The sequence below is a fragment of the Agelaius tricolor genome, unplaced genomic scaffold (genome assembly GCF_023055355.1).
Source record: "Agelaius tricolor isolate 1412-34295 unplaced genomic scaffold, bAgeTri1.0.p SCAF_13, whole genome shotgun sequence".
Lineage (NCBI taxonomy): Eukaryota > Metazoa > Chordata > Aves > Passeriformes > Icteridae > Agelaius > Agelaius tricolor.
Genome location: NW_027269273.1, coordinates 16430188 through 16442732, shown reverse-complemented (window position 1 = coordinate 16442732; position 12545 = coordinate 16430188). Strand labels below are relative to the sequence as shown.

General features: G+C 42.4%; 1 protein-coding gene across 3 annotated transcripts in view; it reads left to right on the top strand.

Annotated features, from left to right (window-relative positions):
* The first annotated feature begins 9339 nt into the window (after window positions 1-9339).
* VCL (vinculin) overlaps window positions 9340-12545 on the top strand; it is a 56187-nt gene continuing 52981 nt past the window's right edge. For 2 of the 3 annotated variants that reach the window (XR_011681054.1, XM_071438860.1), the window contains exon 1: window positions 9340-9943. Coding sequence is in view for 2 of the 3 variants with exons in the window: in XM_071438860.1 (XP_071294961.1) it covers window positions 9776-9943 (168 nt within the window). In the remaining variant the exon portion in view is untranslated. The remainder of the gene's footprint in view (window positions 9944-12545) is intronic. The other variant, XM_071438859.1, reaches the window with a different exon arrangement.

The following is a 12545-nucleotide window of genomic DNA, read 5'->3' as shown; positions in this document are numbered from 1 at the left end:
CCCAGGTATATATGTTCGGCTGAAAAATCTAAAGCTGGGGATTTGAACTAAAAATAGTGTGTCTATGTATTTAATAGTCTCTGATGGGTCTATTTGTGAATTTGTCTATTTGAATTTTTTTTCATAAAAGCTTTTGGAATCAGTAACTTTTTTTGATGATGATATAGTGAAAATATATCTCTACTGAAGTTATAAGCGCTTAACATTCAGAACCCTTTATTTTATAATTTACAGCTATATGTAGCACTTCTTTTTTTAATTCTTCAACTAAAGCCTGAGCAGTTTTTAGCATGTACTGGGAGGAGGAATCTTTAACATCGCAAAATAATTTTTGGACTCCATGATTATGTACAGGAATGGAGGCTGAAAAGAAACAAATCAGGCATTAGGGTTTAAGACTTTTGAGGCATAAAATATATCTGCCAAACAGCAGCCACACCTGTAAGAAGGATGTCTTCTTACAGAATAATGTCCAAAATCTCTTCAGGTAGGCAGAAACAACTTTATCCAAGTTGCTGCATTCCTATTTTGAACAGCTCTGAAAGATAAGGGTGTCATTTAGTAGCACTCCTGCTAAATCTTTCACTGATGGGACAGTAGCAGAACCACAATGACTCAATTTTAACATACAATCCTAATTTGAGAGACTTTGACTCGAAATTTCGGAGCCTTTTCCACTACAACTTGCACTTTTCATCAACCTGAAAAGTGTTGATGCTTTTACGTAATGACATATAAATAATATACTCTTATATGGACCACCATATGACCTTCAAAAAACTCAAATTCACTCATTGTTTAGACAGCAGAGTCAGTTCAAGAAATTTGAAACACACTGCAATCAATTGTCATTTTCTGACAGAACACAGGACAGTTGCTTTAAGGAGTTTAAAAAGAAAAACAGAAGCTATTGCTCCACCTTCACCTTGACAATAAGAAGCCCCCATCCCTAAAGGTAGGCTTTTTTTAATGGCATTTCAATCTGTAAGACCTTGGCTTAATTCCCCTTGTTTGTTTCTAAAAGCCAGATCTATCCTCATGCTAACAAAAGCTTCTAAGCTACGTCTACAATGCAGTGAACAAAGGTACCACTTATAGAGAATTCTGTAAACAGCAGCCCAGTAGAAATGTGAACCACACTGCCCTCCCCTACTCTGTCAGTTGCTCTTGCTGCTTTGTCCCTGTGCTCTTTTGGCCTGTAGGTCACTGCTTCTCTATGTGCCTGGCTGACACACAGCTACTGCTGCTCATAGAAATGAGAAACCCCAAAAACCTGCAACAGCTAAATACAAGGCACTCTACCAGCACTGTTGAGCCTTCACATTTTTGGGGCTATATGTATATTAAAAGCTCTTCTCAAGCCTTTGAATCAGAATTTGCAGAATGTGGGGTATAAATATTGGTGAATTTATTTTTGAGAGAAAACGTTCTGGCAGAATTTCAACCAGACCTGGCACTGAGCCCCACTAATTTCCTCACAAATTTTTTTCTTTGGGGTTTTCCTGACTAAACTGTGATCCTAACAGATTGATATTGGCAGAGTTTAGATACATATTTGGATCTGGAGCAAGTGCACTATTACATACTTAAAAATAGAATTAAAAAAAAAATAGCTGCACTTCTGTTGTTCAGGCCCTAGACAGTTAACATAAACTGTGCTTCTTTCTGCAATCACAGTATTTGTATTTCATTCCATCACTCTGACTAAAACATGACAGCAGATACCTTTCTGAACAAATTCCAAAAAGCTCACATAGTTCCAACTATTTTGTCCCTTGCTGTTCTGAGGATGTCTTCCCAGGCTACTACTGCTGCTTCTCTTCTCCCATATTTGGAAGTTGGCCTTCAGCATGGAGATCCCTTGTGGGTTTCTGTTTAAATTCCAGAGTCACTGTTGCACATTACCATTTCCTTCAGCTGATGTAAATCAAATACAGTATGAGTGAAAAATGTGAGTCTAGGCTTGGCTAACTGCTTTGCAAGGGGAACTGTGATGAAGGCAGAAAGTTTGTCTCAGGAGGCAATGTTTCACAAGCACAGCATGCTTTGCACAGTGGGACATTGCTGAGGCTGTGGCCCCTCTTTCAGCATCAGTTTGCACAAACTTTACCACCGAGTTGCCAGTGCTGACACAGTATGCAACAGTGGAGAACTCACATGGAAAATATTATTGCCTGGCATCAGGGACATTTTTCTATACACAAAGCCCAAAACCAAAACAGGAATTTAATTTCACCCCTGGCATTTTAGGGCATTTGTAGCAAACTTAATAGCCTATAATTTTTGCTTCTCGTCCTCCAGCAGCTTCAAGACAGCAGAACCCAAATAGCTCCTAATTTCAAAAAACACTAAAAATTTTATTAATCAACTGTTACCTTTTCTAAGTACACTGAATATATGATATTGTATTGCATATAATGCCTTAAATAGGAATTATTTTGAGACATTTTAACAGAACTAACAGTTTACAGACAAGCCCCTTTAGGACAGGATTTATGAACCTCTCACTCCTAACTCTGAATATTGACATGGCAATGTCACCTGTGGTATGGGGCAAAATGCCACTAACACTTGACACCTACAGGAAAGCAAGGCACAGCACAGGGATTTTCCCTATGGATAAAAGAGTCACAGTTTGATATTTAATAGCTAGGAATCTAGCTGTAGAGGAGACTAAAAGAAAGATGTTTTCAGTAGACTGAAGAGATTCTAAAACAAATCACATGCCATGACAACAGATTTTTCAGGCCCAGCATGAATCTATGTCATTTTGGATTCTTCCCTTTGCAGTGGGATAAAACTCTCACTACAACCCTAATGATCTTGAAAATCATGAGTGCCAATGTTGAATACACACTGTCTTTCTGTAATGCCACTGCACTTTATGTGGACCAGAGAACAAAAAGGTTCACAAATCAATCTTACAATGAGTCCCACTGAATTTTCCCCAAGTACAAGGTCCATTTATATGAAAATAACTGCAAGTTCAGGATCAGGAGGTAGGAAGAAGGAAGTATTTTTGCATTTGGTTGTCTTTCTCTATTGTAATTACTTGAAGCTCTTCTGAGACACTTGGAAGAGTTTTAGTTAATCTGTATTACTGAATACAACACAGATAAACTCAAAAGTACATCAAAAAGTATATTTATTCTGTGGATTTCCATCTCCACTGTATATGGAGGGAGTCTATAAATTGATACAGAAATTAAGTGCTATCTACCATTTTCTCTTTGAAGCCCAATTGGGCCATTTAGTATTTGTTGATATCAGTAAACTCTTATATCTACTAATATATGGATACAAATCTTTAGCTTGCACACTAAACCAGATTATTATATATGCCATAAAGAATCTACGAAAATATTAAATATCTCTACAATTATGCAGTTAAAAACCAATCACATGCAGGCATATATAGAAAGAGTTCATTATTACTCCATGTAGTAGTTCTTAATTTCAGCCAGTGGCTTTTCAAGAAGCATTGCCCAGTCTAAAGGCTTTGACCTCGTGGTGAATTTGAACATACACAGAATTGCAGAACTCCCTGAGCCTGTTAATCCTGTAGTAGGGAAATAAGTAACTTACGAGAAAGCAGCAGAACACTTAAAATTTCAGACCAAACTTACACTTCCCAACACACACATGCTTTAATACTTGAGTAAGTCAAATCCAACACAAGGAACCACTAGAAAAGAAGTTGATACATAGAAGCACACATAATTAGAAATCAGGAAAAAGTCTGCAGAGGCACTGATGAACATGAACCCCTGCTCCCAAAAAAATCAAGTATTGCTTAGATCATCTTGGAGGCTGATTTGGATACAGAGGTCTTTGAAACGAAATTGAACCTATCTGCACACAAAAATAATTAATCAAGGATTAAGTATCAATATGTGTTCTTGCAAGGCAGATAAAAAATTTGAGAACTTAACTGTTGGCATCTCACCTGAGATATCTGTCCTTTTCAGAGCAAAGCACAACAGGGGAGGCTTAAACTGAACAACAGGAGTAATTTAAAACAGCCTTCTCTTTTAAAGGAAGTACACCAAGCCCATACAAGAAGTTGGTTGCCACATCTCAGCTGGTAGATGCAGCAGCTGAGTTAACTGCCTGATGACAGCTGAGTTAACTGCTCTCACAAAGCCTGTACTTGAAAAGGAATCACGGAGCAGCAAAGGCCATTTAAAGCCAAACAAGAACATCCACATGATGTTTAATAGTATTAACTTAAACACATTTGACATCTCCGTTTTATTTGCCTCAATTTCCTTGTGTCTGTGTGTAGAAATGACCATAAATATTAGCCAAAATCCCTATTTGCAAAATGAATGCTTAGACTATTAAAATGGTCACCCACTGTAAATAAAGCACTTGGATTGTTTACAGGTAGTCAATTACACTGACAAGCTCTGAGCCAGTATAGGAGTCAAGCTCCTGAAAACCACCTGCTGCTCTATGAAACACCAAAGTCTGCTGTAGGTTAATAGTAACGTAGCACAAGAGTAGAAAGACTTTTTGTTTGCATTTACTGGGAAGAGACTATAATTTTAACTGCACATACACTATCATGTGTTCTTTGCATGTACATATTTTCACCTGCAATTTTTTAGAAGAAAAGTTGAAAAATGCTTTTTTGAACCTCATTCCTAGTTAGCAATTTCTAGAATAAATACACAAAAATATGTATTTATTATGCTTACCTTTCTTTTCTACATGTTTCATGTTCTTAAAAGCATTCCTTGAATTTTGTTGTTACAATTGTTGTGATACTTACTCCACAATAAACCGCTTCAGAATGTGGTGTAGTTAAAAAAAAGTTTTGGATTCAGTGCAGTTGACACAGTAACTGAGAAGATGAAAAAAATTAACTACATTTGCACTCGCTTTCCCAGCAGAACTTCTAGCATGAAACCCTTTGCAGGAGACAGGGAATTGGTAGCAGCCTTCTCTGCTGACCTAAGCCCCACTATGTCTGCACAGCAACAGAACACAGCTATAGAAGGGCAGCTGGGAACCAAGTGGTGTTGTATGATGAAACAAAGTTTATATTATGGAGCTAGATGACAACTGTGATGTAAATTTTCCAGTTGTAATAGGCTGCTCCCATGTAGCTCAGATAGTGAGCCAGTGTATAAAAATTCTGAAGTGTTGGTGTCATTGCAGTTCCTAGAACACAGCCAGCCAAGATGCAGAACTAAACAGAACCTAACCTGGTTTCATGGCAAAAGTTATCTAAATAATGGCAAAGCACATTGACAGGCCATTGTGGTGAAGTTACACTGTCAAACACCTTAGTAATCTGCTCTTTCTTTCTCCAAGGTTGTAATTTATTAGGCATGAAATTTATTCCTCCTGTGCCAGTCACTTACACACTAGAGCTATCAATGTGGTAATACTGTTCTACAACAAACTCATGACAAATTTAAAATTTATGTTTAAGGTGGACATTACCACAGAAAGAAAAAAAAACCTTTTAACTTAAAATTCAATCATCCATTGCTTACTCCTTAGATTACCCAGTGAATGCTTGATAAGAGGGAAATGCAGAATGTCCACTGACCGACAGCAGCCTCCAATTCTCCAGAAGCTGATAATATGGACTCTAAATTTCAACATATGCTTAACTCTTCATAGGATGAAGACATTTATACAATCCAGTTTATGCAATTTATGAAAATAACATTCCTGTAAATTTCCTCAGGTAGCTAAATAATTAGTTTTTACTCAGAAAAGTTAGAAACTGGTGCAGTAAAGGAACAAGATCAGATGATTCCAGAGAAAAGTGATTAATCACAGACAAGTGTATTTGCCTAGAAAGCATAATTGTTCTCTGCTGTGGTACCTAATACTGAAAATAACTACTGTAAAATGGAGGCTAGTGCTTTGAGCTAATCAGACACATTCACTTCCATTAAGTGTTAATACTAGCACAATACCTTATAACTGCAGGTTCATGAAGCTCTTTGCAAATAGCTCAGTTCCACTGCTCCCACCACCTGCAGCTGCAGTGCCATGTACCCTGAGAATGGGATACAGAACCCTCCAAAAGACACTGTAGCTGAGGCTGCATTGCAGCGACACATTTTGTAAGCACACAGTGTCCTCCCTTTCTCCACCTAAGCCTTTTTCCACCTATTGCTTCTGTATTCATGCATCTCACCTCAGTGGAAGTAAAGAGAGAATTTCTTTGCTTTGTTAAAAGACCTGTGGAAAAAGAAGACTTTATTTGCTCATTTGGCTCACAGAGATAGTATGTCCCAAACGACAATGGAGATTTCTGTAAGCAGAAGAGTCCGCTGACATCAGGTTTTCTGCAGAACTGGGTTTAACTGCACTCACCTGAGTTTGTATGACATAATAAAAGACATGGAAAGATGTTGTCATCTTATTTCAAATCTTCCATACCTTCTCAGTGATTTCTCATGGGCAGCTCCTCACAGCACCGACTCCTTCTTCACAGCACAGCCAACAAACTCCAACACTCTCCTCACCCAGCTACCCCACTCTTTTGTAGCACTCATCTTCTTATGGGACACAGCTGTGGCCTGTTAAGGGCAGGCCTGTTCCTAATCTTTGGTGATTAGTACAGCTGCAACTCCTCAGGGGTGAGACTACCTTCTGCACTATCTTTATTTTCTTACATTCTATCCCCCACAGAAAGAATGCCTTAAAAGCTATTCCTTTCACTCTAAGCACATTAACTTATTTGAGATGCTGGTCACCATTGTCATACTAATAACAGATACTACTTCTTAATAACACTAACAATTTGAGTGTGTAGAAAGAAAAGGAGATTTTGCATCCCATTGTTTGTTTTGTTTGATGTGCAATACCATATTGGAAGAGGACAAAAGAAATCACATGTTTCCATCCTGGGTTTTATAAACAGAAAATATCAAATCTATCATTACTTTCTAACAATCTACTAGGACCCAATGAATTAATAACTAATGTAGAACCTGGGGAAACAACATCATAGTAAGAAACAGAAATTTTTGAAAAAAGTACCTGCCTCAAAGCTGTTACTCATATGACATCAATGTGACAGCTGTGAATACTGCAAAGGAAAGAGAAAACTTTGTAAATTTCATACTCCAAAAGAAAAAAAAAACCCAACAACCAGAAAAGCAGTGTTACATTTATTGCTGTTAATTGCATGGAATTTTGCTGGATGTGGCTTCAAAAATTCAGCAGCCACACCAACAGCATGGAGGACATTTCAGCGATGCACATGCAGTACAGTCAAATAATGCAAAGAATAAAATTTCAATTTTGTATGGGCAAAAATTACACCAATATAGGTGAAATAGTGAAACAAACTCTTAATACCAATACATCCCAAATACAAGTATAGGTTTTGGTCCTGTAGGCAGGAAAAGTTCCAGGAGGCCACCAAAAATTTCCATCTGTTCTGTATTTTAATTTGCCTGTAGTAAGTGGACCTATTTGAGCTACCAGATCAGCCTTTTATAATGATCAGATAACACTTTTTCCTTAAAGTCATATACATAAACATGCATATTTCAGCCATAAGTCAGTACACACAATCCTAAATCTAAAGCAATTATTTTTAATCAAAGAGGTTCACTAATGTGCAAGTCCCACAAATGACTAAATAAATAGGATTTATTAAGTTTGCATACTTCTATAAAACAGAATTTAGCACATTATCACACATGGACTAATTGCTTTTTGCAACTTCCAGATCCTGCACACTGCTGTCCAGAAGGATTTTTATCTATTCTCATTATCACTGATCCACAGCATGTGAAAGAGGTACTGCTAGGCACATATACACTAAAAATGGTACCTGCTATACAGTCAATAGCAAACAACATAAGCTACTCTTACAGGACACAGTTTAAGTAACTTAAAACACTCCTTACTGCTGAAAGACTGATACTGTAATTATGTTTTGCATGCTAATAGCATCATTTGATTATCTGTTACTCTTCCCAAACCAAGTAGACTTGTACAACATGGAAGTTAGTACTATGGTTTCCACTACTGGAGATTCAATAAACGCAAAGAAATACAATTTCCATCATACTAAAAAGAGAACAGTAAACAAACCAAAACAAAAAGAAAACCTCTGAGCTAAAGGCGTTGCTAAGTGTTTTAACCCTGCACAAAACCTGTTTTTCATAGCTTTTTAGGCCTACAACTTGTAGCTGTCTCAGTAGTTCCAACAGTGACAACACCAGTACAAGTTACAAAGAGATCCTTGAGCTCACACCAGCCTTACTGATTTAACTGCTCTTTCTATACGTCCCTGTGTCTTCTGGTAGGAGTGGCTGTGTTCAAACACTGCACAGAAAACACATTGTTTGCTCTGGACCACTTCAGAGTGCAACCTAGTCTGATAGGGACATTGATTTATAGCTTAAAATAGCAGCGCAAGGATAAAACCACTTACAAGCCAGCAATAACTTTCCAAATCTGAACCTGCGCTCTTTTATCAAAGAAAGTAGGAAGTGTAGAGCGTAACTCCTTACCCACATTTTATTTTATTACCACAAGTGCTGCCAGTGCCACAAGAGACCGTGCCCGGGACACGCCGGAGGGCGGGCAGCGCTCACCCCGAGCCGTGCTGGGACCGGCAGGCACGCTCCCACACGGGAGCTACGGAAAGTGGGGATTTATCTTCCTCTCTGACTACGGTTTGTACTCCTTCTCCCAACACCATACCGCTCACCTAAGAGTATTTAAGCAAGCTCCCACTGCTACCACCAGTCATAGCGGTAAAACCCGAGCCGAGGTTCACGCTCCCGGTACGTGCTGCCCCGCAGGGCCGCCGCCGCCTCAGCGCTGTCCCGCTGTCTCCCCTCAGCCGCCGAGGGGAGGCGCGCGGGGAGCGGGACGGCAGGGACAGCCCTCCCCACCCGAAGCGGAGCGCGGTCGAGAATCGGCGCCCGCAGCCTCTCGCCACTTTTCCTCAGTGTGGGCGGAAGCGTTTAGGGCCGCGCCCAGGGCGGGCCGCGCAGAGCCGGCTGCGGAGAGAACGCACACTCCGCACGAAGTGGCGCGCCCCAGGCAGTCTGGGGACAGCGGGTCCGGCCAGGATCGCCGCCTCTCCTCGGCCACTCCCGTCCTAGCGGTGCCCAGCCCCACGCCCCCAGCCAGGCGGTCACGCTCCGCCTCAGCCCAAAGCAGCGAACTCGCTCCGGCAGCGGGCGTGGCGCAGGAACCCCACCACCCTCGCCCCCCGCGATCCCGGCACCCTGGCATTAATCGTCTCCTTATATGGACACCAGAATGTCTGACGTCATCTCGACGCTGGGAAACCAGCGCCCGCGCAACCAAGCTTGGTTGGGAAGGCGGGTGGTGCGGGAAAGGCGGGGGGTGGAGGGGAAGGAGGCTCTGGAATGTTGATGGACGCGGCGTTGCGCCACTGGGAGCGGCGGCCTCGGCTCGGCCATTGGGCAAGGCGGCCAGGGGCGGGAGCCGCGGGCGGGGCGGGTTGTGGCGCTTGAAAAGCCGCCGCCTGGCTGAGGAGCGGCGCCAGTGTGGGGTGGGCGCTGCCAGCGGGTGGCAGGAGGGCAGCGAGTTCGAGTCCCGCCTCCGCGAGTCTGAGCCGGCAGCTGCTTCTCCGTGTGCCGCACTCCGCTCTGGGGCGAGGGGAGCTTGGAGTTGGCTTTTGGTTTCTTATTCTTCCTTCTTTTCCTCTTTGCGCGGAGGCCGCGGCTTTCTCTGTGGGGCGCCCGCCCGCAGGGACAGAGTTTGCCAGGAGTTTGTGCTGAGTTCGGGCCCCGGCCCCCCCCACCCCGCCGCCGCCATGCCCGTCTTCCACACGCGCACCATCGAGAGCATCCTGGAGCCGGTGGCCCAGCAGATCTCCCACCTGGTCATCATGCACGAGGAGGGGGAGGTGGACGGAAAGGCCATCCCGGACCTCACCGCCCCCGTGTCGGCCGTGCAGGCCGCTGTCAGCAACCTGGTGCGGGTGAGTAGCGGTGGCTGGTCCGCCTCCTCCGCGCCTTCTTCTGGGAGCGACTTTGGCCGCTGCGGCCAGCTTGGGAGTCTGGCGGCGCCCGCCCGGCCCGGGCTGTCGCGGACAGGTGTCCCGGCCCCCGCCCCGTGAGGACCGGCTGGGCGCGGTGCTGGGGCCTAGGAAAGGGTTAAGTTGGAAGATTGTCTGCACCTCTGCGGCTCCCGCCTGCAAGCCGCCGTCGTTTGTTCCCGCTCCGGCCAGCGGAGGAGCCGTGCAGCGGAGCAGTGAGTTGTCCCAAGAGCGAGTTGCTCGCCGTCTCGGAGCGAAGAGAAGCCTTTGCCCACCTGAGGAGCGGCATCCCATTAAAGTGCAGTAAAGCGCGGTAGTTGCTGCTTTCATACCCACCCCGAAGTGCTTCACAGATGGCTCTGATACGCTGCGTGGTTCTTTGCTGCCTAGGAAACTCCTATTTTAAGTGTATGCGCTATAAAAGGCAAAATACTTACTTGGCGTGAGCCTATCCAAAAAATCCCAAACCCAACCAATAATAAAGCCCAACCCTCCCAGGCATTTGGGTTTCATTTTTAAATCGGTGAGGGCTGGCCGTTCCTTATCACTGCAGAAGTTGAGGCGGGACAGACCTGTGGCTTCCAGGCAAAGTCTGGAGCTGTAAATTGTTCTTGTTACTTAGCCTCGAGTGTGAGTTACTGTTTGCTTGTGGTGAGCTAAAGGTGACGGAAATTTGGCCTGACTCTTTCGACCTCTTGAAAGGGGTTATGCATAGCTTGTCTCTTTAAGATCTGAGTACTTGCAGTATGGACACGGCAGTGTGAGAAGTGCAAGTGACTAATACATTTGAAATGTTTCAGTCCTATTAACACTTTTATAATAAACAAAAGAATAATGAACTGTTGCAAAGCAGAAATACTTTCTTTGATATAGAAAGCACTGTGACATTGCTTAACCTTCTACTGCATTAAGAATTACCTGGTAATACTTACCTTGCACCTTTGCTAAGCTTGTTTACAAATACTGAGTACATGTTCCTTGCTCATTTTGAATCCTGTTAAATTCTGAAGTAATTCCTAGCAAAAAATACCTCTTGCCAGTAAATTAATAAATGGAAAGGCACCTCTTGCTGCCTCTTTGCCTTAAAATGAATAGCTATGCAGGTTAAAAACTGTGTCACTGTTAACCAGTGTTTGAGTGCACTGAAATCATGAGACTTGTGGGCATAAGAAGCTGTCAAGATGACTAATGTATGTGATGTGTTAATCATGTTTTGGCCTGTACTACTGGCTGCTGCTAGAATAACTTGCCACTTGGAGGTTTTGCAGTTTACTACAGTGTAACTAGGTCTCTTGGTCGCCGTGACTATAAATATTACAGACTGTCTAGAATACTTGTGCTTCTTGCTGACTATAGCAGACACTCATCTCTTTATGAAGAACAGTTGTTCTGCAGCAGTTCACTGATGTAATAGGTGTTTTGGCTGTAAGGGTGCGAAGCCTGTGTGTATGAAATACTTTTCCTTGAAAGGAAGACGTGGGAATAATGCTTGGCTTCTCTGAGCTAACCCTGTAACACTGGGTTGTATGACTATTTTCTTCACCCCACCTTTCTCTCAAAAGAAACTTGATCTGATAAAATTTCATTTATTAGAGAAATACAGGAACAGATTTAGTTTCCTTCTGCAGCTTGCTAATGCTAGATCTTCTTTCATTTTGGACTGTTTTGGAAGCCTCTGTTTTTCTTTTCTTGCCTGCTAGTTTGATAAAAGGAATGATTGTTGAATTATTTTTTCTGTGTTTATTCACAAAGAGCTAGTAAGAGTGGTGTAATCTGAGGTGGTAGTTACCAGGAGGATGCCCTGATCGGTGAAAATACAGATTTGTCTATATTAGGAAAAGTACAGAATTAAAGTTCTTATTCCTATCTGAATCTCTGTTTTCAATGCATTGCTCTGAAGTGTAAAGGTGATTTATGAAACAGCAGTTTGACAGGAGCAGGAGAATTTGTGCAGACAGGTTCTCGAATTACGAGCCTTCTGGTGGCTTCCCAGGTGACAGCAAAGATGGAGTTATCAGTGCAGCCAAGAGAGTAATGTGGTGCTGGCTCGTTGTGTTGCTTGCTGTCTGCTCAGGGTTCTTAGTGTAGTGTGAGTATTGCAATGTACATGAAGAAAAGTACTGAGGAGCAGGGAGTTTTTTAGTGATAAATTTTCATATACAGCAGCATTACTCTTCAGCTACCTAGCCTATAGTAGGGATTTTGCATTTGGAAAATGCAATATTTAATTGATCTAACTTATGTCTCTGTGTAATTGCTGGTAGCAGTGTTTGAAGTTTTGAGACCCATTCTTGTTGAAGGCCTAGAAGATGTACTGTGAGGGGAAATGGGCTAGGAAAAGACTATATGCCTATAAGGAAGGTCCTATGTGCAGTAACTTGAATATTCCTGAGATGGAGCTAGCACAATACACTATTCAAGGTGGAATAGAGATTGATAGATATGAGAGTCTTACCTTAGGTCTATTAGATGAGTCAAAAGGGGGTCCTCCTCCTAAATACCCTTATAGAGACCTCTATAAGAGAACTTTTCCTTTGGCATGCAT